The following is a 26,049-nucleotide window of genomic DNA, read 5'->3' on the forward strand; positions in this document are numbered from 1 at the left end:
AGTACACACTCAATTTAGTTAATTTTTGCAAATGTGTGTGTGCTGTGAACATATTCAGCGTAACGACTTAAATTGGGAGAAATGGGGGCAGGGGGGGGGGGGGGTTATAATTGGCTACTCTAAATTTAGGGCAACAAAATTATGTTTTGGTCAGTTTGAGGTCTTACGGTTATTGCCATGGTGTGGGCATCTGGTGAGACTGATAAGCCCTGCCCCGGTCTTGTGCAGTGCCCCCCAACACACACACACACCACCCCCCCATGCTGGGAGTGGTGGCATTAAAGGTAAGGGCAGGGTTGGAAACTGGGGTAATGGAAGATGTAAGTTGAAAAGTTAAAGAAAGTGAGAGGTCAAGAGTAAGTGTTGGTGGCAGAAAAGGACAAGAGCGGCAGAGAGAGACTTGTTAAGAAGGTAGCAATGGGCAGTGTGGGTGTTAAGAAGGTAGCAATGGGCAGTGTGGGTGTTAAGAAGGTAGCAATGGGCAGTGTGGGTGTTAAGAAGGTAGCAATGGGCAGTGTGGGTGTTAAGAAGGTAGCAATGGGCAGTTTGGGTGTTAAGAAGGTAGCAATGGGCAGTGTGGGTGTTAAGAAGGTAGCAATGGGCAGTGTGGGTGTTAAGAAGGTAGCAATGGGCAGTGTGGGTGGGGCGAGATGGAGGAGATGAAATGGGAGTAATAAAAAGGTTAAGCAGAGCTCACACTACAGTAGATTTAAAATTCTAACCGATTTTTAAACCTCACACTTGAGGAGAATCTCGACAGATTCTCAATATTCAAGGTAGTTCGCATCTTGTGCATAAGAGTAAAAAATAAATGAATTTGGCTTCAGACAATGTAGTAGGTAATGGTAATAATACTAAAGAGAGAAATGTGCACACAAAAGAGTCAGTAGTTTTATACTAATTGGATAATAAAAATATAATATGTGTAATGCGTTGCATTACCGTATATTTGCTTTTGCATAATAGTTATATAGATATATAGTTGCATATGGGGTATACCAGTATACGCCATCAGCAATAGCTGTTAGTGTTTATAATGTATAGTGTTTAAAGGTGCATAAAAAGAGGACAATTATAATTCTTTTATAATCTCAAATATGCATGAACCAGTGGCGGCTCCTGCCAAATCTTCCAGACAGGGGGGCAGGGGGAGGGGGGACTGTTGAGATGATGGATATCATTCATTAGTCCAGGGTTTTTTGTCCCCCAACTATGAATCTCGTATCAAATGAGTCTGTCCACACTGATATGAAAATATGCTTTGGCATGAATTAGATTTTCATAATAAATACACCAGGTTTATTTATTTTTACTCTTGTAGCACTTTGGTATTTGCTTCAAAATGTAAAGTGTGTTATAAATAAAATGTATTATTATTTGTTATGTATTGTTGTGCTGTGGGTATGCTGCAGACGGTGAGCGGAGAGGAGAGTGAGTAGTGTGGAAGTGGGTCACAGTGGCCCTGACGTGATATAAAGTGACGTGGGCGCTCGGAGAGAGGGACGGGCCCACGCCACTGTCTGTCTGCGATTCTGCGTCATGTTTTGTCTCGCTCGCTCGGTCGCACGCTCGTGCGCACACGCACACACACATGCATGCCTACACAGTGTACTCTGTATTCACAGTGTGATCCGTGCAAAACGTGCGCATCATGGGCACACAGTCACACACACACTTTCGCGTGCACACGTCACCTCATTTCATTGGATAAACAACACTTGCACAGTGGTAAAAATAGCTCACCAGATTGTGCGAGGACAAGGTCCCCCCTTCTCTCTGTCTCATCCCCCTCTCTCTCTCTCCTTTCTTTGGGGATGATTGTATACTGAATTGAAAATATCTACTTTTTGCATGCACAGGAAAGTTGATTTACAGGTTTACATAAAAACACATAGAAGCAACACTAAAAAAGGAGCCAACCAAGAAGTACTCGACGGTGCGGTATGATTTAGGGTCAAATAGATAATTATAAAATACTGTGTGCTACACGGGCAGACTGGCTTCAAAAAGTGACTGATTAATTTATTTTATGGCAACACTAGGGACATTTTCCCTCTCCCTTTGCCAAGGGGATTCTGTATGTTTCCCTTGAGGGCAGTAGCTGAACGTGCTGATTTAAGAGAGATGGCTGCAATCGTCTGTTTTACCATGGTGATGGGACAGTCGGGTTTGTTTGCAGCCTGTAATTGTACGTCCCACTTGAATTACTTTGGAAAGATTTGTGTTTTTAAACTTTTGACACTGAGGTAGTACCATGAACCAGGATGCAAAAAGTGAAGTGACTGTACTTTAAATTAGGGTTTGGTGTTCTCTCTTTAAAGAGCATTAGCTGACCTCAACATTCCTTAGTTCCTGCATAGCAGGAAGAGTCTTTTTCTGGGCGTTTTTGTAGACGCATTAGTTGGGCATTGTTAATGTGCCCCCCCCCCCCCCCCCCAGCCCCATGTGTCTGTGTAGTCATTTGTTTCTGTCGTGCTTCCCTGTTGAGAGTGTGCATACAGAAAATTGGTGTATGAACTTAAGCAAAACCACTTAATCACATATTATGAAGTGATTTAACATCCATCTCTCGCTCCCTCCTGACACATCAGCAGCTTGAAGGAATGGAAAAGGAGATGGGGTAGTGTGGAGAAAACTGTCGCCACATATTGCTCAGAGCGGTTGGATGTCCTCTGTTTGGTCCAACGCAGGCATTCACTGGACTGGTGGTGAGCCTGGGACATGGAGGTGTGAAACTTGAGTCATTTTGATTCTCTTCCGGATCTAGAGCACTCTTTTTTTTTTTTTTTTTTTTTTTTTTTAATTGGCTGATAAGACGCTGAGAGGAGCTTCATATGATTTGTGGGATTGAGGATTCCACACCTCTTGGAGCAATTATGGAATAATAAGTACAGCAAGAAATATTTCCACAACTCCTTTCCCATTCATAAAGCAGTGGTGGGCGTTTCTCTTCACTTGCTTTCTCTCTCCGTCAGTCCCGAGTGTATATAGACCTGTCGGTTCTCTGTCGGACCACGGTGGACTCATGGCTGAGGAACCTTCGTTCTTAATCGGCTTGAGGTCTGGCTGCAGGTCAGTCCAACAGATTGATCCAGATTAGAGGGTCACAGGACAGGGAGAGAGGATTATCAGCCCGGGTCACTGAATCTCTCCCTCCATCTACAGTAGCTGGCCAGAACAATCATCTCTATGCACCCCAGAGCCCACTGTCCCGCACTGTGTCTGCCACAGCTCCCCTCCTCTCTTGGGGTCTGACGGAAAATGTGGACCCACTGACGCTGTAGGCTGGACAAATTGTCCAAAGTTGCCACACTTTAATCTGCTTTAATTTACAAATAAAGTCTGGTCCATAGAAAGTGTATTATCCCTGATCCTGCATCAGCTTGGTGAGATCTGCATTCACGGAACTGCAGGGCCAGGGTGCAACTACCATAGTGCCCGGGACTGATTGTGTATCAATGAGAGAGTCTAATCCAGGCTGGCCGTGAGTGACCGATAATGTGAAATGGTGGCGGTGCTGCAGAATAGCACCCCCTGGCTACAGCATATGGAATAAGTAGGTTCTAGGCTAGTGTGTGTGTGTGTGTGTGTGTGTGGCAGGCATTGAGAATGCACACGCTTGGACGGGTGTGTGTTTGAGTGACCGTTTCAGTCCATCTCTGTTTCTTTTTTCTTTGCATGTGTGATATTTCTACAGGCAGCAACTTCACCTCTGTATCATCCCAACCAACCAGACACCCTTCAGACTTTCTCCTCACACTCTCATCATCCCACTACTGTCTGTGAAACTGTCTCCCCAATCACACCTCTATCTCTGCACTTTAATGTACAATAATAAAACTGTGCCCCAAGGTTGGTGGTTGGGTGGGGACCGTGTGTGTGCGTGTGCATGCGTGTGTCTGGCAAGCTGTCTGTGCAGTTCCTCTTGATACACTTCTGCTTTGATCTAGTAAATTAAACGTGCTTCTTTTAGAGAACTCTCTGCTGCTCTCCAGCAGAGTGAAATCGCACCTCCGTGTTCTCCCACTCACGTCCCCGATCTGACCTCGTCAAGTTCATGTCGTGTGCCCCCCTTTGAATATGTTGAAGCATAAATGTCATATCAAACATTTGACCTAGAAAGAGGTTATTTACTCTAACAATTTTGGCTTTTACCATCCATAGAGACATCCACTCTTAGGTGACACGAACCGTAGGACTGGGCGATACGGACGAGATCTAACAGACTTTTGACCAACTGCCTCAATATCGATCTCATTTACACGATGAGATTCATGATATTGATTTGTGAGGAATTTTTTGACCCAATCCAGCCGTGTTTGGTGGTATTGTGATTCATAAAAGGAGCAGCAATTGATCCATGTCATGCGTTGCTGTGTATGGCTTTACATCACTGTAAATAATAGCCACATGATTCTGTGGCTGAAATGCTCAGAAAGAAACTACTCTTCTGCACATACTGTATTAAGTATTTTACATAGCAGACTTTGATGTATGGTTGACTGGAGTGTGCTTTCATAAAGGGTTTTTTCCAAAGAGCATGTCTGTCAACTGTCTTCTGAGTGCTGTGGGGGTCAGTTTGCTCCATCGGTCCTGTCTGACTGTATTACCCTTCATGGTCTTTAAAACCCAAATCTCTCTTGTCTCTCTTTCTCTCCCAGATTCCTCTTCCAACTACATCAGACAGCTGGAGACGAAAGTGCGCATTCTAGAGGATGACAACAATAAGCTTCTCTCTCAGGTGAGGTCATGTGGCAGACATGCATTCACCAGCACGTCGTACAGTAGTACTAGCACTCATATACTGTGTAATTCAGTAGCGTTAAACATCCAAAATATCAGTGCATGAGTTGCCAAGACATTCAATAAACCACCCAGACAAAAGAATAAAGCCTGTCCCAACGCTCTGTATATCTACCCTCTCGTACCGCCCACTCTTCACAGCATAGAGGCATCATCATTGGCAAACACAATAATATGATACAATGGCGACGGCTACGAGAGCCAACGGTCTCTCTGAAACTGCCTCTTCATAGCGGGGCTGCGTACTGGTATGTTTATCCGATGTTTAATTCATGGGGAGCCAGTAAGCTTCAGTAAGGAGCCGTAACGTTGGACCCCGAGGCGGATTGTCAGAGCGGCGCTGAGAGGCGCTGAGAGGAGGAGGACGAGGAGAGGAGAGACAAAATGAGTAAAGCGTAAAAGCGACAGTCACAGCGGAGGTTGTGGGAATGGAGGGGAGAAGGTGACACCTCCAGTTCACCCGGAGGTTACGTCTCGAGGTGTTGTTTGTATATGGAGTCTGAGCAGAATGATGATGACCAGTGACATGTATATGGAGTGTAAACGATGATCATTTCATTGACAAGGTTCCCTATTTAGATTGTGATTTATTTGGCCTCTTTGAAATGTATTCATACGTTTATATTATGAGACAGAGTATAAATACTGAGTTAGAAACAGAGGTTGTACCTCAACAATGGGATTTCACAGTGGAACGCTGATCCCAAAATGCAGCATATTAAAAACGGGAATCAAAATCCCCAAAAAACAGCACATCCCAAATTTCAAGTCAATGGTGGACTCAGAACGGCGAACATGGCCAATTAGTCTGGAAGTACTCACATTTCATATGTTTTATTAATGGCATAACAAGATGCTCGGTTCGACCAAGAGCCTTCATCAGTGCAATAACATCACATACTGTAGATTCAACTCAATTTGAAGTATGTAATATGTGCTAGAATTGTCTCTCTTGTACATTAACTATTTGAAAATATTGTTTTCATTAGTCTTATGTGACTGAACTGCTATCAACTCAGATGCAGTTACATGGATTAGTGTTAGTAAGCCTTTGTATCTCTTTTATTATGCTTTTTTTTTGCCCAATTATCGCTTGGCAGATCCATGACCCTGTGAGTAGGCAAACGTGCATGTGGGCGGGCACCACTGACACGAAACCCCAAGTGATCCAAGTAATTATCTCCAAAGTGCTGCAATTAGTAGCTACACCTTGTCTTATAGTGCGTTAATGTCAGGTATCTAATATTAGCCACAGTTTTGGAGATGACACTGCTTTTAAAATCATAGCTTGACTGATATATATTTTTTTTTATAACTTTCGTAGGCAGGCACCGAAAAGCCAGCTGTGATATCCAGCAGTGTGATACACTTAATGATCAGCAGCTCCACGCTGGGAAAGGCACGCACTCCATAAGATGATATTTGAAAAAGTCTGTGTAGTGCAAAGGTGTTACAGAGAGGCATCTTTAAAATAATACAATTTAAACTCTGACCTCAGTAGTGTTCTTTTTTTTTTAATTTACAGTAACACCTTTGCCTCAAACTATCAAGTGTTACACATGCATACTGTCATCCACAATGTTTTCCTTTTCAGCAATGTTTTGCTCATGTCACGGTCTGGGTATAATTAACCAGTAATGGATAATAAGTCCAATAACAGACCAACACACAACATGTTTCTCTCTCCACAGGCTTATAGCCGGTATAGCTTATCACAGATACCATCCAAGAAGGTAACTCTCTCCTGTGTATGCTACTGATCTTCTGACTTTTATCGGTATACGCTATACTCTGCTGAGCTCTTCTTTTCCTTGTTCTGTTAAGTCTATGGGTGCGTTCGGAAATGCGCACCGGGAGCGCACTCGCCTATTAGTTTGCATTGCACAGTGCGCTCAGTGCGCTATTTCCGAACGCGCCCTTTATGTCTTTCCGGTGATGGGACTTTCACAGCTTGCCACAAGAAGACGCGGACGGTGTTTTTTTTAATCCACTGCTAAGCATGCAAAATAAACAAATGCACGAGGGTGGCACCGGCTGTGTGTGGCCTGGTCCTGGCACGGTGCCTTCTATTTGTTCCCAGCGCTGTTCTGCAGAGCACAGCACAGCACAGCGGGGCGGCTTGGTGCAAGGTAGCTTGTAGGTGAATGAACGCTACATTGTGCTTTGGTGCATGAGCGGCACTCGCTTGTCCAGGCTTGTCAGGACGTCTGGTGTGCTGAATAATTTAAGGTACTTGGGGGGCGATAGGTAGATCCCAGCATCCATTATGTATGGCGGACAACTGGCACGACGGTGTGTAATTGAAGAATGTAGGAATTTATGAAATATTCATGAATGTTATCTCGTAATTTTTTGTCATTCAGAAATGTTATGTTGTCTGACTTGTTCAGGGCAAGACTTGAAATGAAGTTATCAGAGCCTGCTCTGGTTCATTTAATTGGGTCATACAAATGGTTGAATTTGTTAGAATACTATTACTGTAATGTGATATGATGTGTATGTTGCACAGAAATACTATTTTACCTTTTATGCGGTAGATTATTCCCACAACGTCACTGTTATGCAACAGCCTGCTTACTGGTGCGTCTCAGTACTCAGGTGGTTTACAGACGGATTATCTGCCTCAGTGGACCTATATATTACCTAACAGCACCACGTGGTGGAACTTGGCCTTCCAGGGAAGCCTGTGGTGACCATGAAGGAAACAATAGCAGTTTATCAGACGAATGTTGACCCTGCATACCAGGCAGCTTGTCTGATTGGTTAGGGAAAGAAATCATAAAAGGAAACTATGGACCAATGACAAACACATAAACACATGGCCATGAACACAGAGAGTGTGAAGTGCGTTGAAATGTGTAGCACTTGGTGTGCCAGATCTATGGTACTCTATCAACAACAAGAGGGTGCTCGGCATGACTCACATAAGTTAATGATTTATATGACCGATTACCTCCCATCCTTTTACTGAAGCCACATTGACCTTCGCTGAAACTAGATCTTAAAATGGTCGAGGGACAGATGAACAATGACTGAATTATTGACTAAGGTACAGTATCGGATACCTTATGAAGTCAGAAACGTATTTGAACATGGATCTCTGCTGCTTGATGTATCATTTGTTACAGATTTTACACAGATCCCCCTTTCTTTGGTGGCGAGCCAAACTGTAAAATAACAGAAGTACAATTCATAAAGGACTGGAGGGCTCGTGCAACATACTTTACCTGTATGCTCCAAACGTTTATCCAACAAACACACCACACTACTGTATATCACATTATGTCTCTTAAACGACTTAAAGGAACATACCACTGGTCTGGCATGTTTACCCATGTTGACTATAACTCACCATATACTTGACATGAATTCACAACATTCTCCAAAAGCATACTGTAGTTTGTTTGATTTCTGAGGAAGCGATTGGACTCCAGTAATTTCACTACAGTATGACACATCAACTTGCAGAGATCCTCTACGTACAGTACAACATAATACATTTCACTCTGCTCGGTATGCTGTGTTGAAAAGTCTAGCCAAAAATGGTCCCTGGAGATGTGTTAAGATTCATTTACGGGGGGGGGGGGGGGGGGGGGGAAGGTTATTGTACATGACATTTTAAGCCTAGTATAAATGGTTTGTGATGAGATGACGTCATTTGAAGCCCAATTTATTCTTTGTTGTATCACCAAGTGATGGCTAACCTCCTTGCAACGCCTTGCCTCCAACAAGCGCGCTGTGACCGCGAACAACGACATTGTACGGTCCTTTAATGCCACCACTGACCAGACAGGTGGGTCACGGGGAGAGTAGCACCTTGTATACTGTACTATAGGGCGGCTGTCCAGTACGGGACTACCTCTACCCCACAGTCCATCAAACCAGGGCTGTCCAGAAGGTGCTGAAGAAGTGCCCTCGACTCGTTTGTCAGGGCCGCGTCCCCGGACCCCTCATAACTCAGACAGGAAATGGTGTGTGACGTCCACGGCTCCTTCCTGTCAGCGCCCAGAACATTGTGATGGATGGATGGACGTAGGGGCCGCGTGCTTTAGCCATGAGGAGAGCAGAGGGCCAACTGCCAGCCTGTCTGGCAGACAAATAACACTGTTTGTCTCCATCAGTGTCCAAGGTCAGCTCAGGAAGTTAGCAGACAAGTTTGGTCAGGAGTGTCTTGTTTGTTTAGTAGTGGGAGGCGTTTTTTTTTTAACTCTCAATTAGTAGGTGATGGCAAGGTTGTCCTGGCATGATTCATAAACGCAATTTTGTTTTGGTTTTCTGTGTTGTCTACTGTGTTTCAACCAATGATAGCCTCAGCAAATTACCTTTTAATTCCCTAGAGTCTAGACTCTAGGGAATTATTATTATGCTTTCACATGCTATCCGCTGGGTGAACTTAATCTTGTGACGCTGTCGTTTGCACACACACAACCGTACAGTAACAGAGCCTGTAGTGTGTTCAACCTGACGACTAAACCCAGGCTGCCTGCAGAAAGAACACAGCGATTGCAGCCTGATTTATACTTAAATATTAAGCATATAGCTGGTGAGAAGATGGATCGGTAACACTAAAGAAAAGATCAGTGAGGTGCCAACGGAAGGATGAGAAAAGGTTAGAGCGGAACAACGGGAGAAGCAATCGAAGCAGTGACGTGTGCAAAGGCAGGGGCAATGTTGTAGCTTTTAGACTACAGTACCTCACACACACAGACACACCCACCCACCCACCCACAGATCTCATTGGGTTATTTATAGCCCAATCTCTTCCAGGCATCACGTGTGCTTGCTATAGCAGCCCACGCGCACAGCGCGCGCTAGTACGTACGTGACATGAGAAATGTCATAAGGATCTGCGCGCGGTGTTGCTGTGTCACTGCCTATACGGGAGGGAGCGAGGCTACATGTTGCCCCCCAGGGACACGACGCGCTCTTCTGGCTGCAAATAAGGCTGGATCTCAGGGACACTGTCAACTGAATTCAGTCCATGACCCCACGACGTGATAACAGTCCAGTGCGGTGCAATTGAATTAGCTCGATGAAGTTCAGCGCAGTGGTTCTCAGAACCTTTTTCTTTTATGTCAACGACCCACAAATGAACATGTATTTGACCATTGATGGGTGTGTGTGTGTGTGTGTGTGTACTCAGCAGTGTAACACAGGCGACCTGCGCGCCCTGAGGAAGGGGACGACCCTCTACCATTCGGAGTCCCAGCTGTCCTCTCTGCCCCAACGCCAGGACAGCATGCACATGGTGAGACATGCATATACACGTCATCTCTCACACACACACACGCCATCATTAACAGCACAGCTCCAAGTTCTAGTTTTGCAATTATAGGGCTGAAGTGAACACGCACACATGAACACACACACACTCTAATGGTTATGCATCAATGATGAGCACCTGGGATGTTGTTCTGCATACTGTAGGCATCCTCTATAATAGACGGGTCAAGTTGTAACGATAAGTGGCAAAAAGCAAACCACGGTCTCTCTGCCGACAAACACGTTGCCAGTGCGTTTTGTGATAAAAGTGTTTCCATATACTGTAACGCATGTTTTCATCTTTTCATTCATTTTGATTTCAGTTTTCACATCCTATACAATCATATTAAACAACTGTTCTGTTTCCTTGCAGCTGTATGTAATACTTGAAAAATGCTATTATGCACAATTGCACATACATGCAAGCTCATGCACAGATACACTGTTGCATGTAAACAAACAGAGACAGATGTTTATACACATGCACCATGGCTATGTCAACACACACACACACACACACACACACTACAACAGTAGCCAGGAGTTCATAGGGCGCAGCTGTGCTCCCCCCCCCTTCCCCCCCGGCTTGTGCACAGTGGAATCAAGTCAAGTCGGTTCTAATTCACTTTATTTCTAACTCTCCAATTACACCTCCACAGGCTGCCAGCCAGGCTCTCTGTCTCTCCTACGCACGGCAGGAAGTCTAGTGAAACGCACACACGCACAAACAGAGACGGAACGAGAGGGAGAGGGAAAGATACGGGAGAAAGACTTAAGGGTAGTGGGTGGGTGGAGGATCAGGGATGAAGAGGAGAGAGACAGCGAGGGGAGGAGAGGGGGGGGGGGCGGGGGGGACGTATAAGGGCACAAAAGAAGGGCGAGAAATTGAAGGAGACAGAAGAGCGAGAGAAAGAGTAACTAAAGCCAGAGAGAGAAATTGAAAGCGTGTGAGTCTCCGCTTCTCTTCCTCCAGGCTTATGGCCCTCCCTAGCCCCCGGAGCCCGTTTGAACTGAATCCCACTATGAAAGTAATTATCCTCTCGGATCCACGGCCACCCCTCTGACCCTGCCCGCGTCCGGGGAGGAGAGGCCGGGTAATTGTTTTCTGACTTGTTTAAGGGAGGTGATGCCACCGCCTGGAGGACTCGTTCGCCTCCTACCACAAGTAAATCAATATTGTGTTTTTTAATCACAGGCCTGGCCCACGCAACGTGGTAAGCCCAGAGAGTCAAACACTCCTGCGCTAAAGCGTGTTCAGATCGTTCAGCGTTTCCGATGAGGCTTGTGAACTTTGGCCACAAGGTGTGGGGTGTGGGTCTGTTCAACGTGGAGGGTGTTTAAGCCTCAGTTATACTTGGTTGCGTGCCAGTGTTGTGCTCAGTAAAATAGTACATCTGCAAGCTCACAACGCATCCACGAATGTGACCCGCCGTGAGCTCGCATATCTGCTGTTTACGACATGAAACACCCAGTGTGCAACTAAGTATAAATCAGGTTTTATGCTCCGTGCTCACCTCCCTGCTTCGAACATCATCCGTCACTGTGATTCACGAGTGCAACACACGGGGGTTGCGACTTGGACTTTGCTGAATATCCTGTTCCTTCATCAGAGCTAGTGGCAACCGAACAGTTGATTAAAGATGATGATTTATATTGAAAGGTACATCTACAGTGCATGCCATGACATTCTGTTGTTGGCAAACCAGTCTTGTATGTGTTTAATACAGACAGCTTTGATTTTCCAGCTTTGATGCTGACATTTTGACGCAAATGGTATAAAAAAAAGGAAAGAGAGAGAAGAGAAGATCATGTTTCTTTCAAAGAGATAAAATGTGAGCTTCGAAATGTATTCCTGTGTGATTTGTCTAAAATGGACTATTGATTCATTGTATTGACAGCCAAGATTAGAAAAACATCATTTCCACTGATAACCATTTGCTTGCAATAGTAAAAATCGTTTAGTGGGTTTGGTTAACAAATGTACGTTCATAGGTTTGGTATTTGTAGTGTAATTATTTCAAGTTATAATATATCAATTATGGTCCATGGATGAAATATTCCTTGAGTTGGCAAATTAATTCCATATACAATGCCAATATTAGCTTAGATTCTATTTGATCTCTCAGGATGATTAGAAACCAATGCACTTCCTCCAGCTCTGACCCATTTGCTGTCCCCATGGAAACCTGTTCATGATTATGGGATGTGTGATGATTGATCGGCTGCTTTCTGATGTGGCCTGAGTTCATCCATGCATGAGAGATGGCCCTTGTTGAGAGAGAGAGAGAGAGAGAGAGAGGGAGAGAGGGAGAGATCAACAAACAAACCGAGCCGCCTGCTTGATGCTCATAAACACTCAAGTATCATTGTGTGCTGTTATGACAAGTTTTGACAAGGTTTACCTCTTGGAAGGTCTAAATCGGGGTCCATTTTATTCAGGGGACACCATCCCCGACATTGTACTGTGTACGTACGTAGCCTGGAGCTGTCCGAATGCTTGTTCTGTACTTCACAGGCCGGCCGCACCGGGAATAAACCGGTAATCCTGTCGTCTGTTACTCGTGGGACTGTTTGCATAGAGTTTCAAATCAGACGGACCGGCAGCGATTTACATACTTTTACTCCTAGTTAGTTCAGTAACTCACACTGTAGCTGCTGGAGACTCACTGCTGTACTTTAGATACATGCTGTGTGTGCTCATATTTAACGAAGGGCTTGGTGGTCAGGTAAACATGCTGTGTGTGCTCATATTTAACGAAGGGCTTTGTGGTCATATCAGGTAAATTGTTGGTTATGAACCGTTAATTTTCTCTGACATACTCTTTCTCTGACACACACTCTTCCACCAGGATGTCTACATCAGCACGGTTGGGTGGAAACTGCCCACCCCCTCCCCTTCCTGCTGTACTTGAATGCCCCTTGCTGTATGTTAACTCTATTTTTACAGCGGTTTGAAAAGGTTATCAGGTGTTTACTGATAATAAGGAAACAGTGACTGGACAAGGTGTAGACGGGCTATAATCATAAGGAAACAGTGACTGGACAAGGTGTAGACAGGCTATAATCATAAATATCTTGTGGGTTACTACAATAACGTATGGCCCACTATGTGTTGTTTGGGTGAATATCAAGTTGGCAAAGGTCCAGCACATTTGACTCTGAGTATCATTAGTTCTTTTCCACAGTGTTATTTGACCGGATGGGTCCAGACTAGGCCCTAGAACTGGGACCTGCATGGGCCTGTGTGGGAGGCGGAACAAGTGCATGGCTAGTGAGCAGACAGAATTGAAGGCAGGCTAACGGAGCCATGAAACTGTGTCTAATGCACTGGTCTTGATGCCAGGTCACCCTGAATGGAGCCATTGTATGTGCCCCCCACCCCAAGTTCTCTGTGTACCTCCAACAGAGAGCCACTGTCTGTCTGGAACTCACCAGGGAAGGGGTGTAGAGATGAGACCCCTCCTCCCCGGGGTCCATTGATGGGCTCACTGCTTCCATCGTAACAGGTTAAATCACATAGAACTGGTGGCACGTCGCAAATAAACGTGAAACTAGAAAACTAGAAAGGCACTCCGAGAGATGCTATGGCTGCGCCACATGCTCTGTTAAGTGTCATTCTAACCCTTGTGGCCCTTGTGTAAGCGTGGGCAGAAGACCTTGGTGCTGTGACCTTGACCTTTGGCAGGAAACAAACAGAAAATGAACAGTACAGGTCTTGACCTACATACTCCAATTTTAGGTTTTTAATTCAAATTATAATTGTACAAGTTATGGCTGTAACAGACAACAAACAAACCAACAAACCGTGGCGATTACATCCGTGTTGTAAACATGAGGAGAAAAGGACAATTGTGTTGGGTTTGATGGAAGAACTGTGGTGTATATAGCAGTGGTTCCCAAACTTTTTCATGTCAAGGACCCCCAAATTGACACTCATTAGGCTACAGACCCCAATTTATATTGTAAAATCAATGTTAATGTAACACTAATTTGTAAATATGTGTTAATTTATACACTCAGAGTTACAGACCCATAAGGGTCCATTTGGTTCCAAACTAACCTTTTGCTGGGGACCCCATAGAACTCCCTCAAGGACCCCTGGGGGTCCCCGGATCCCACTTTGGGAACCACTGGTATATAGAGACTGTTTCATCGTGACACGTGTCTGTATGTCTCTGCATACTGTTAGCATTATGTTATGCTTTAGCTATTGAAAAATAGCAGATCTACAAGCTCATAGGTCTGCTATTTTTGAAAAATTGAATATAGAAACATAGCTTTTTCAGAAAACTGTCAGGATGTAGAAGACATTTTTAGAATCTGATCTTGGGTCAAAATGGGTTAACACTGTTACCATGCCTATAAAAAAACACATCTCCTGGTGCTGACATTATCTCTCTCTCTCTCTCTCTCTCTCTCTCTCTCTCTGCTTAGGGCACAGGGCGGCTGCCCACCAGTGAGTCCTCTCCTGCCACAGGTTACCTGTCCTGTGTCCAGAAGCCTGAGGCAGTGGTGCACGCCATGAAGGTATGATCGTGGGAAGGAGAGATTTGAGAGCACTATACTGCAAGTGGTCTGACGTCTTTCAGTTTTGTGTGTGTGTGTGTGTGTGTGTGTGTGTGTGTGTGTGTGTGTGTGAGAGAGATTTTACATGAGTAAGTACAAAAGTATTGGCTTCAAAATATACACACAGTATCAGAGTAAAAGTATGGAACCTTTTAAAAATTTGTCAAACGTTTTAGCAAACCTACAAGCATTGCGATGCAACGCATTGTGAGCTCAGAGTCGATCTACAAGCTTACAAGAGGCTGACAGAGCCGATCTGCAAGCTCCCGGTCAGACTCGCAACACTATTTGTTTAATAGCTGCAGTGCAAAGTAACTTAACTAAAGCTGTCAAATAATTACAGTGCAGTAAATTACATTTGCCTCTTATGTATTGGATGTAGTGGAGCAGAAGTGTTAAATATCAAAAGATTGAGTAAAGTAAATGTACTTCAAGAGTACAGACAGTACTTGTGTCAATGTCCATCACTGATCATTACCATTCTGGCAGCTAACTACTACTATGGTTGCATGCTCACTGCACCTCTCTATTTAAGGGGTAACCGGACTGCTCGCCTTAAAACACACTCACCCTCCTTTTTTCCTGACGAGAGACTCGGTGGGGAGGTTCTTGTATTTTTTTTACTGAGAATAGGGTTAGAAATAAGTTTAGGGTTTGGTTAGGCATAGTTTTACTGGGGTTAAGTTTGGGAATAGGGTTAGATTTTGGCACTGTTTTACTGAGGTTAAGGTTAGGAATAAGGTTAGATTTAACCGTTTAAGCATACCGGTACTTTAAATGGGTTACGTTTAGGAATACCAGGCCGAACAGTTGCACCGGCTGTACAACTGTATGCGAGCATTCCACTATTCATTTAAGGTTGTCCACTAGTTATGCCGTTTGCCTCACCATAATGGCCCTTAATGTCTACCCTGGCCGTAATGTGCGGTTTTGTCACAATTTTGCGTAATGTGCGGTTTTGTCACATACTCATACCTGAACTTTGAACTTCTATGAATAATATGTTGGTGGGGATTTTCAGTGCAACAGTTGTTCACACATTATAATGATGTAGTCTTCACGTTGCACACGTGCAGTGACATAAATACTGTGTTTTATATTTCTCAATATGTACAAAAAGTAATTTTAGACACCGAAATATGTCCCTAAAAATATATTTTACACATTATTTGTCAAAATGTATTTACCGGTCCACCGAACTTTGTATATTTTGAAACAGTTTTGAGGTTATGCACATTACTTACTTTCTGTCCACCGAATTTAGTATATTTTGAAACGGGTTTGAGGTTACATTACTTACTTTCTGTAAAGACATGTGTCGATGAGTGACTACCAATCCTAAGTTTGTGTGTCTCCATGGTCAGGTGCTAGAGGTCCACGAGAAGATGGACATGCAGGTTCCTGAGGACTATGAGGAGGATCTCAGTGAGAAGGAGAAAGCCATCGTTCGAGAGATGTGCAACGTAAGTACAGACCTCAGCCTCCCCTAGTTTTGATTCTCTTGTCTTCTAAGCTTTCCTAAGCTGTTCTTTTATTTATTTTTCTTCAGATGCTTTCCAAAGCATATCTTTGACACCGTTGCCAATGGTTAAAGACAATTTGAAAAGCCATCCTTAGTGCTGTAGGTGTAAAGCCATGACACGTGTCTGGAAAGTGAGGGGGAAAGGACCTAGTCGGGGCATATGAAATGGGTGGATGGATGGATGAATTATTTGATTTTGAACTAAGTTTACTTGATGGCATCAATCCAATGCAGAAAGTGGTACATAAATAATGCAAAATAAAAATTGTTAGTAGCAGCATACAGTAGGTACCAATAATAAAAACTGTGAAAACTATGACTTTTTGTGCAACAAAGTAGTAGCAAAGCAACACTTACAACTATGTTGTAATTATTGAAAACTGTTCTCAATTGCTCGATTAACCGAAGAGGCCATAGATGGAATAATCGCAAAGAAATTAATCAACCGTTGCAGCCTTAGAGAATTTGGCCAGGTGTCCTCAACAATTATGAGTTCAGGTAATCGGCATACTGTAAATAACACATTGAAGACCTCTGCCGTCTTGTGTCAGGAATGCGCCGTTTCATGAAGAAGGCTATACGAAGTCACATTCAGCTGTGCAAGTCTGTAGGTCGATCTGTCCTTCGTTCAAATCAGATTACAGGCAACATTTTGAGGTCACCATCGTTTAATAAGGAAGCCACGTTTGGGGCAGTCAAGGAACAACACTTGTGGTAGCAGTGGTCTGTAAGCCCCCCACACACCCAAACCACTTGTGCCGCTGAGGGAGCTGTAATTGGAGGTCCTACTAACGAGAGGCTAGTACGGTAGTTGAGCTGTCAGAGCAATTACACTGAAGAGGCAGGGAAAAGAGCACCCTCCTCCTCCCCCTCTATACAACCCCTTCCTCCATTCTTTTCCCCCTCCATCCATCCACCCACTCCCCTCCCCTGTCCCTCTGTCATCTCTGTGAAGCTGAAAGGGACCGGTCCCTGGATAAAAGGTTTAATGATTAGAGAGAGCGAGAGAGAAAGGGAGAGAGAGAGAGATGGGCTATCAGGAGGTATGCAACAGGCCTGGAATCTCTGGAGCACGCCACAATGGCACCTCTGTAATATCACTGGGGTCTCCCCTGGGGCCCCACTTCTTTCACAGAGACCTTGGTGCACGGAGGCCAGAGGACAGAGTCCTTTTCTTTTTATAGCATTTGTTCCACTTTATTTAGATAGGACAGTGTAGAGAGACGGGAAACCTAGGGCAGAGGGGGGGGAGGGGGGGGGGAGGTATGCGAGTCACGATCATGGGAAACTGATTCAAACTTTGAGTCTTTGCGATTCACAAGGTGTACACATGGTTAGTGCATTCAGGGCTGTGTTAACATCAGAATGGGCCCTATAGGCAAAGCCCGATCTTCGGCCTTTTACAAGTTTGGATCGTTAAACTGCAGTTTACAGCAGCATAATTACAGACAGACACAGTGTTAACTGATTGAGCCACCAGGCACCCCCAGAGCTCTGTCTTAGCTTAAAGTAAAAACAAAACAAAAAAACATTGAGTATTTCTGTCTTGGAGAAGATTTCTGCCTGGCTTTATTATTTGGGTCTTATTCTCATCTACTGTATTTCACCACCCTTCACTCTCCATCTATATCTCTCTCTCACTCTCTCTCCTCCTGGCCGCAGGTGGTGTGGAGAAAGCTGGGCGATGCAGCGGGATCAAAGCCATCCATAAGACAGCACCTCTCCGGGAACCAGTTCAAAGGGCCTCTGTAGCACGGCAACCAGAGAGAGAGGGAGCAGGATCTATTTACCGGAATCCACCTCATATTACTGCCTACACTACCCAACATGCCATGCTCTCTATACGGCCCACAACACCCAGCAGCACTCCTTCCTTCACACTGCACATTAAGACTGGACAAGATAAAGAGCCAGGAATCCACACCACTCTACATAATACACCTTTCTTTTGAACTGAAAAAGTGTTGACAATTGGCAGCTAGTTTCACTGATTTGCCACTTTCATCATTTTGATTTTGGGGGGTCTTTGGGGCTACAGAATTATAATCTCTCCCAACAGTCAGAGAAACCCATCATACATAAGCTATGAATACACAACAGATATACTGTAGTCCTTAAGATTCTAGCTATCATGTTACTTTAAGCTAGCGCTGTTCCATGATCTCATCCATATAACTCATGAGGTCAGTGGGTCTCTCATGTTAAGGCAACACTGTGGCGGTGTAGTGATGTCGGAGAAGGTTTCGTAGCGCCTCCTATTAGACAACCTAGCCCTTCTGCCACCCACCTCGCCCCCTAGTGGTCAATGAGTATAACTAGCATTAGCATTGGAAAGTGTTAACTAAAGTGGAACCCACTGTGACCCTAGCGCCTTTTGCTCATGAGACGAGTCTATTAATACTGCAGTTGAGAGATCACTGTTAACTTGTGTATATTATGTATAAAACCATAGCACTACTTTGATGTTATTGTTGATTTTACTCATCTATTTTGTATTCTAGCGTGGCCATGTGATCAAAATATGTTTAGTTTGAAAAGCACATACACAACCGGACCATGAACAGGGTTTCTATGTTTTCTTTTTTTTTTCTTTTCTGTTTTGTAATGACATCTTTTGCTTGATTTTCAAATGACTTTAATACAAATTGTCTTTCTCTTTGTAACTACAAATCATGGTCATCCCAAACTAAACCATCTCGATGAGACATTTTTAGGGACAGTTTTTTTGTGTTTTCGTTCATGAATCGTCAAATTAATTAAAACTGTATGCTGTGTGCATGCTCGACAATCATGTTCTCAGGTTGGGAGGGATACAGCTTTACCTTCGCCCATCTGTGACTGGATTTGTGTGTGTGTGTGTGTGTGTGTGTGTGTGTGTGTGTGTGTGTGTGTGTGTGTGTGTTACTATTCTTGTGAGGACCAAATAACTATAATTTGAGAAATGGACTTTGGCAGGACCATTTTCCTGGTCATCACAAGATAGTGGTTGTTTTTAAGGGGATTTTTAGAATTGGGTTTACAATTACAAAAATATCAGACTTTTAGAGGTTAGGTTTAGGGTTTGGGGTATGATTTCATTCACATGATTGATCACTTTTAGAGGTTAGCTTTGGGGTATGATTTCATTCACATTTTTAGAGGTTAGGTTTAGGGTCTGGGGTATGATTTCATTCACCTGATTGATCACTTTTTCCTTGCACTTTTTGACCAGGTTTTCTTTTCATCACTATTAGTCATCACTTTATGAAAACGGCACGGAAGTACAGTAGTTACAGTATGTTCTAAAAGGATAACAAGAATTGTCCCGGGGACTTGTTTCCATTGCGGTTTAAAAGACTTTCCCCTGTTTTAGTGTTGGTGCAATGTCACACACTGGAAAATTGCGGATCTACAGGCTCACAACGTGTCACAACAAGACTGCATGTTGCAATTGTGAGGTCTTGTAGATCTATTTTTCGAGTTTCAATGCTGTCCTAAAATGATGTCCTAACGAGTATAGTAATGCAAACGTGTGTGTGTGTGTGTGTGTGTGTGTGTGCGTGCGTGCGTGTGCGTGCTTAACAGTGGTCATGGAACTGTAGTGTCTGCCTGTGTTTTCTCTCTTAAATCTTGGTTGGAACACGGTTGCAGACCGCATGAAGACATTTGCTGCATCCATACACGATGGGTCTAAAACGTTCTCATGATTCATCTTGTCTAGTTCATTTTAGTTATAAAATAGCGGTTAAACCACTTTAACCGATATTTTAGGCATGCCATTAAAATCTTTTCAAAAATGGCAGATCTACAGTAGATCTGTTAGATCTGTTATATTTGAATAGCAGAAGTATGAAATAGGGCTTAAGTGAATAATGGTAAATTGGATTTTAGTAAATTGGATATATTTATTTTATTACAAATTCAATTCAATAATTTGTAATGATGCCACGTTATGAATCCAGCAGCTGTGTTTCAGCAGGGCATGTTTATGAAAGATTCATATTTCTGTTTGTTTATAAAAATGTGCGAGATATGTCTTCCCTTAGATGTCTTCGGGAGAATAAACTAACATTCTAAATGTATATTCCTTGATGTCAAAATGAACAAGTACTGTTAGTCAAAAGTATTTATTGTCCGTTTCAAATAGCGATTGGGAGGGCTAATACCTAATTTATAGTCCATTGCATGACTGGCAGTTGCCGAAAGAATAAATTCTCTTTGGCAAGCGACGCCAACGTGCAATAGTGTATAAATCAAGCTTATTGGGCTGTTTGGGGGGAGGGGGGGTGGGGTGCTAATTAATTGATGGTTTAAAGCTCTCCCATTTCCTGTTTTAAGTTGTTCCAAATTAGAACATTTTTGTGAGGCTGCCTTCCAGCCAGGCGCCTCCACTAACTCCCTCAAATAGTGGGTCTAAAAAGCTACACAATACATATCCTGAGAGTTCATTTAAAGGGATAGTTCATTCCCAGAATTACTTTATAGATTACTCACCCCCATTGAAACTTGAATTCATGGATATTCTTTTTTGTTTTTGTCACATTCCTAAGCTATCAAATCATTGGCTTAGGAATGCAACAAAAACTATATATCCATGAATTCCATCCATGAGGTGAGTAATCGATAGAAAATAAATTGGTGAACTTAACTATCCTCTGAGAGTGTACAAATGTTACCAAATGGGGGTCCATTTGGTAACATTTGTACACTCTTGGAGTTGCGAAATGATAAATTAACGAGGATGTTATTGTGTATATTGTCAAAGTGTCCTTTTTTCTAGGAACTGATTTGAAGCCATGATACAAATGTTTGATTACTTTAAATGGCATTTGATTTGAGATGTGCCACATTTTTTTCTGCATGTTTTGATTTGGAACCTGTTTTATTTTATTTTTTATGTCTCTAGTGCATTTTGTTTTTCTGTATATGTATGAAAACCAGGATACAGAATCCTAGAATCTACAGCATAAATGTAAATTCCTGTAGTAACTAGAATTACTGTGTCACTTCTTTTTGACAAGAATCACTGATATCGGATGGATATTGGTCTATGAAAATAATTAAAACATGAAATATGCCACTTTTAGCAAAGAAAAAAACAAATTGGGAGAAAATAATAAACAGTTGTTTATGATATATTGAAGTGCTGTCTTTCAATAACTAACATTGGCTTTAGATCATGATCAGACCATGATACTGACATGATGACGATGATACCCAGCTAACATGTCCATCTGGGCCCAATTGGGTTTTGACATGGGCTATGGACATGGGTTCCAAGTGGGCCGTGAACCCAGTTTTCACAAAGGGCCCACCCGTGTTAGCCCATATGGGCTTACGTGGGTTTCTAACTGGATCTTAGGTGGTATCCAAATGGGCCATTTCATTTCAGAACCAAGTGTGCGCCACCTGTGTTTGCCTATATGGGTTTGAACTGGGATCTGATTGGGCCTTAACACATCGTTTTTTTTTATTTTTTCATTTTTTTCAAATCCTCAAAAATGATGAAAAACGGCATGCTACAGTATAGTATGCCGTACGATATGGGCTATAGCCCATATCCTCGCGGTGTATAGCGGTGTATGAGAATGGGTGTTGCGGAGGATGAGAGCATTCCTCTCATCCTCCGCAACACAATGCATTCTCTATGGCAATAGCACAAACTTTGGCATGCTACTAGGCCTACATACTTACACCTAGCAACCCCATTCTAGCCTACTTAGGTTCATCTTACGGTGGACATGTTTGCCTGAAAAGGAATCTTTGAAATGTTTCATAGTTTTAGAAATATAGTGCTTTCAAATTTGAGACATTTAACATGGGGCTCAATGGCAGCTCTATAGGCACGTCAAAAGTCACTTTCACCTAGAAACTCCATTCACACTTTCTATTATTCAGCTTACTGTGGAGACACATGCTGGAACTTTTTTTTATTTTTATGGTTTGTAGTTTATGAGTTATTTAACTTAAACGCCCAATGCATTCTCTATGGCAATAGCACAAACTTTGGCATGCTACTAGTCCTACATACTTACACCTAGCAACCCCATTCTAGCCTACTTAGGTTCATCTTACGGTGTACATGTTTGCCTGAAAAGGAATCTTTGAAATGTTTCATAGTTTTAGAAATATAGTGCTTTCGAATTTACAATGGGGCTCAATGGCAAAAATGATGAAAAACGGCGTGCTATAGTATGCCGTACGATATGGACTATAGCCCATGGTCCAAAATGATGAAAAACGCGGATAAAAATAAATAATCAAAAATTAAAAAAACAATGGGCTATAACCCATCGTTTAAAAAAATAAAATAAAAATTCAAATCCTCAAAAATGATGAAAAACGGCGTGCTATAGTATGCCGTACGATATGGGCTATAGCCCATGGTCCAAAATGATGAAAAACGAGGATAAAAAAAAACAAAAAAAAACAATGGGCTATAACCCATCGTTTTTTTTTCATTTTTTTCAAATCCTCAAAAATGATGAAAAACGGCGTGCTATAGTATGCCGTACGATATGGGCTATAGCCCATATCCTCGCGGTGTATAGCGGTGTATGAGAATGGGTGTTGCGGAGGATGAGAGCATTCCTCTCATCCTCCGCAACACAATGCATTCTCTATGGCAATAGCACAAACTTTGGCATGCTACTAGGCCTACATACTTACACCTAGCAACCCCATTCTAGCCTACTTAGGTTCATCTTACGGTGGACATGTTTGCCTGAAAAGGAATCTTTGAAATGTTTCATAGTTTTAGAAATATAGTGCTTTCAAATTTGAGACATTTAACATGGGGCTCAATGGCAGCTCTATAGGCACGTCAAACGTCACTTTCACCTAGAAACTCCATTCACACTTTCTATTATTCAGCTTACTGTGGAGACACATGCTGGAACTTTATTTTATTTTTATGGTTTGTAGTTTATGAGTTATTTAACTTAAACGCCCAATGCATTCTCTATGGCAATAGCACAAACTTTGGCATGCTACTAGTCCTACATACTTACACCTAGCAACCCCATTCTAGCCTACTTAGGTTCATCTTACGGTGTACATGTTTGCCTGAAAAGGAATCTTTGAAATGTTTCATAGTTTTAGAAATATAGTGCTTTCGAATTTACAATGGGGCTCAATGGCAAAAATGATGAAAAACGGCGTGCTATAGTATGCCGTACGATATGGACTATAGCCCATGGTCCAAAATGATGAAAAACGCGGATAAAAATAAATAATCAAAAATTAAAAAAACAATGGGCTATAACCCATCGTTTTTTAAATTAAAAAAAAAAATTCAAATCCTCAAAAATGATGAAAAACGGCGTGCTATAGTATGCCGTACGATATGGGCTATAGCCCATGGTCCAAAATGATGAAAAACGAGGATAAAAAAAACCAAATAAAAACAATGGGCTATAACCCATCGTTTTTTTTTCATTTTTTCATTTTTTTCAAATCCTCAAAAATGATGAAAAACGGCGTGCTATAGTATGCCGTACGATATGGGCTATAGCCCATATCCTCGCGGTGTATAGCGGTGTATGATAATGGGTGTTGCGGAGGATGAGAGCATTCCTCTCATCCTCCGCAACACAATGCATTCTCTATGGCAATAGCACAAACTTTGGCATGCTACTAGGCCTACATACTTACACCTAGCAACCCCATTCTAGCCTACTTAGGTTCATCTTACGGTGGACATGTTTGCCTGAAAAGGAATCTTTGAAATGTTTCATAGTTTTAGAAATATAGTGCTTTCAAATTTGAGACATTTAACATGGGGCTCAATGGCAGCTCTATAGGCACGTCAAAAGTCACTTTCACCTAGAAACTCCATTCACACTTTCTATTATTCAGCTTACTGTGGAGACACATGCTGGAACTTTATTTTATTTTTATGGTTTGTAGTTTATGAGTTATTTAACTTAAACGCCCAATGCATTCTCTATGGCAATAGCACAAACTTTGGCATGCTACTAGTCCTACATACTTACACCTAGCAACCCCATTCTAGCCTACTTAGGTTCATCTTACGGTGTACATGTTTGCCTGAAAAGGAATCTTTGAAATGTTTCATAGTTTTAGAAATATAGTGCTTTCGAATTTACAATGGGGCTCAATGGCAAAAATGATGAAAAACGGCGTGCTATAGTATGCCGTACGATATGGACTATAGCCCATGGTCCAAAATGATGAAAAACGCGGATAAAAATAAATAATCAAAAATTAAAAAAACAATGGGCTATAACCCATCGTTTTTTAAATTAAAAAAAAAAATTCAAATCCTCAAAAATGATGAAAAACGGCGTGCTATAGTATGCCGTACGATATGGGCTATAGCCCATGGTCCAAAATGATGAAAAACGAGGATAAAAAAAAAAAAAAAAAAAAAAAAATACAATGGGCTATAACCAATCGTTTTTTTTTCATTTTTTCATTTTTTTCAAATCCTCAAAAATGATGAAAAACGGCGTGCTATAGTATGCCGTACGATATGGGCTATAGCCCATGGTCCAAAATGATGAAAAACGAGCATTTTTTTTTTTTATCAAAAATTAATAAAAACAATGGGCTATAACCCATCGTTTTTTTTTTTTTTTTTTTTTTTCAAATCCTCAAAAATGATGAAAAACGGCGTGCTATAGTATGCCGTACGATATGGGCTATAGCCCATGGTCCAAAATGATGAAAAACGAGGATAATTCTTTTTTTCAAAAATTCAAAAAAACAATGGGCTATAACCCATGGTTTTTTTTATTTTTTCATTTTTTTCAAATCCTCAAAAATGATGAAAAACGGCATGCTACAGTATAGTATGCCGTACGATATGGGCTATAGCCCATATCCTCGCGGTGTATAGCGGTGTATGAGAATGGGTGTTGCGGAGGATGAGAGCATTCCTCTCATCCTCCGCAACACAATGCATTCTCTATGGCAATAGCACAAACTTTGGCATGCTACTAGGCCTACATACTTACACCTAGCAACCCCATTCTAGCCTACTTAGGTTCATCTTACGGTGGACATGTTTGCCTGAAAAGGAATCTTTGAAATGTTTCATAGTTTTAGAAATATAGTGCTTTCAAATTTGAGACATTTAACATGGGGCTCAATGGCAGCTCTATAGGCACGTCAAAAGTCACTTTCACCTAGAAACTCCATTCACACTTTCTATTATTCAGCTTACTGTGGAGACACATGCTGGAACTTTTTTTAATTTTTATGGTTTGTAGTTTATGAGTTATTTAACTTAAACGCCCAATGCATTCTCTATGGCAATAGCACAAACTTTGGCATGCTACTAGTCCTACATACTTACACCTAGCAACCCCATTCTAGCCTACTTAGGTTCATCTTACGGTGGACATGTTTGCCTGAAAAGGAATCTTTGAAATGTTTCATAGTTTTAGAAATATAGTGCTTTCAAATTTGAGACATTTAACATGGGGCTCAATGGCAGCTCTATAGGCACGTCAAAAGTCACTTTCACCTAGAAACTCCATTCACACTTTTTATTATTCAGCTTACTGTGGAGACACATGCTGGAACTTATTTTTATTTTTATGGTTTGTAGTTTATGAGTTATTTAACTTAAACGCCCAATGCATTCTCTATGGCAATAGCACAAACTTTGGCATGCTACTAGTCCTACATACTTACACCTAGCAACCCCATTCTAGCCTACTTAGGTTCATCTTACGGTGGACATGTTTGCCTGAAAAGGAATCTTTGAAATGTTTCATAGTTTTAGAAATATAGTGCTTTCAAATTTGAGACATTTAACATGGGGCTCAATGGCAGCTCTATAGGCACGTCAAAAGTCACTTTCACCTAGAAACTCCATTCACACTTTTTATTATTCAGCTTACTGTGGAGACACATGCTGGAACTTTTTTTTATTTTTATGGTTTGTAGTT

The 26,049-nt window shown here is 42.3% G+C and overlaps 1 protein-coding gene across 4 annotated transcripts in view; it reads left to right on the top strand.

The window, feature by feature from the left end:
* ccdc85cb (coiled-coil domain containing 85C, b) overlaps nucleotides 1-21,268 on the top strand; it is a 59,969-nt gene extending 38,701 nt beyond the window's left edge. Inside the window, exons 3-8 of one of the 4 annotated variants that reach the window (XM_083790770.1) lie at nucleotides 4,662-4,741; nucleotides 6,495-6,536; nucleotides 9,947-10,051; nucleotides 14,500-14,592; nucleotides 15,996-16,094; nucleotides 17,816-21,268. In XM_083790770.1, coding sequence (XP_083646896.1) covers nucleotides 4,662-4,741; nucleotides 6,495-6,536; nucleotides 9,947-10,051; nucleotides 14,500-14,592; nucleotides 15,996-16,094; nucleotides 17,816-17,905 — 509 coding nt within the window. In that variant the 3' untranslated portion in view covers nucleotides 17,906-21,268. The remainder of the gene's footprint in view (nucleotides 1-4,661; nucleotides 4,742-6,494; nucleotides 6,537-9,946; nucleotides 10,052-14,499; nucleotides 14,593-15,995; nucleotides 16,095-17,815) is intronic. The other 3 variants (XM_083790771.1, XM_083790772.1, XM_083790773.1) reach the window with 3 other exon arrangements.
* Nucleotides 21,269-26,049: the final 4,781 nt, after the last annotated feature.

This window comes from Protomyctophum parallelum (assembly GCF_964188405.1).
Source record: "Protomyctophum parallelum genome assembly, chromosome: 19".
NCBI classification, from domain to species: Eukaryota; Metazoa; Chordata; class Actinopteri; order Myctophiformes; family Myctophidae; genus Protomyctophum; species Protomyctophum parallelum.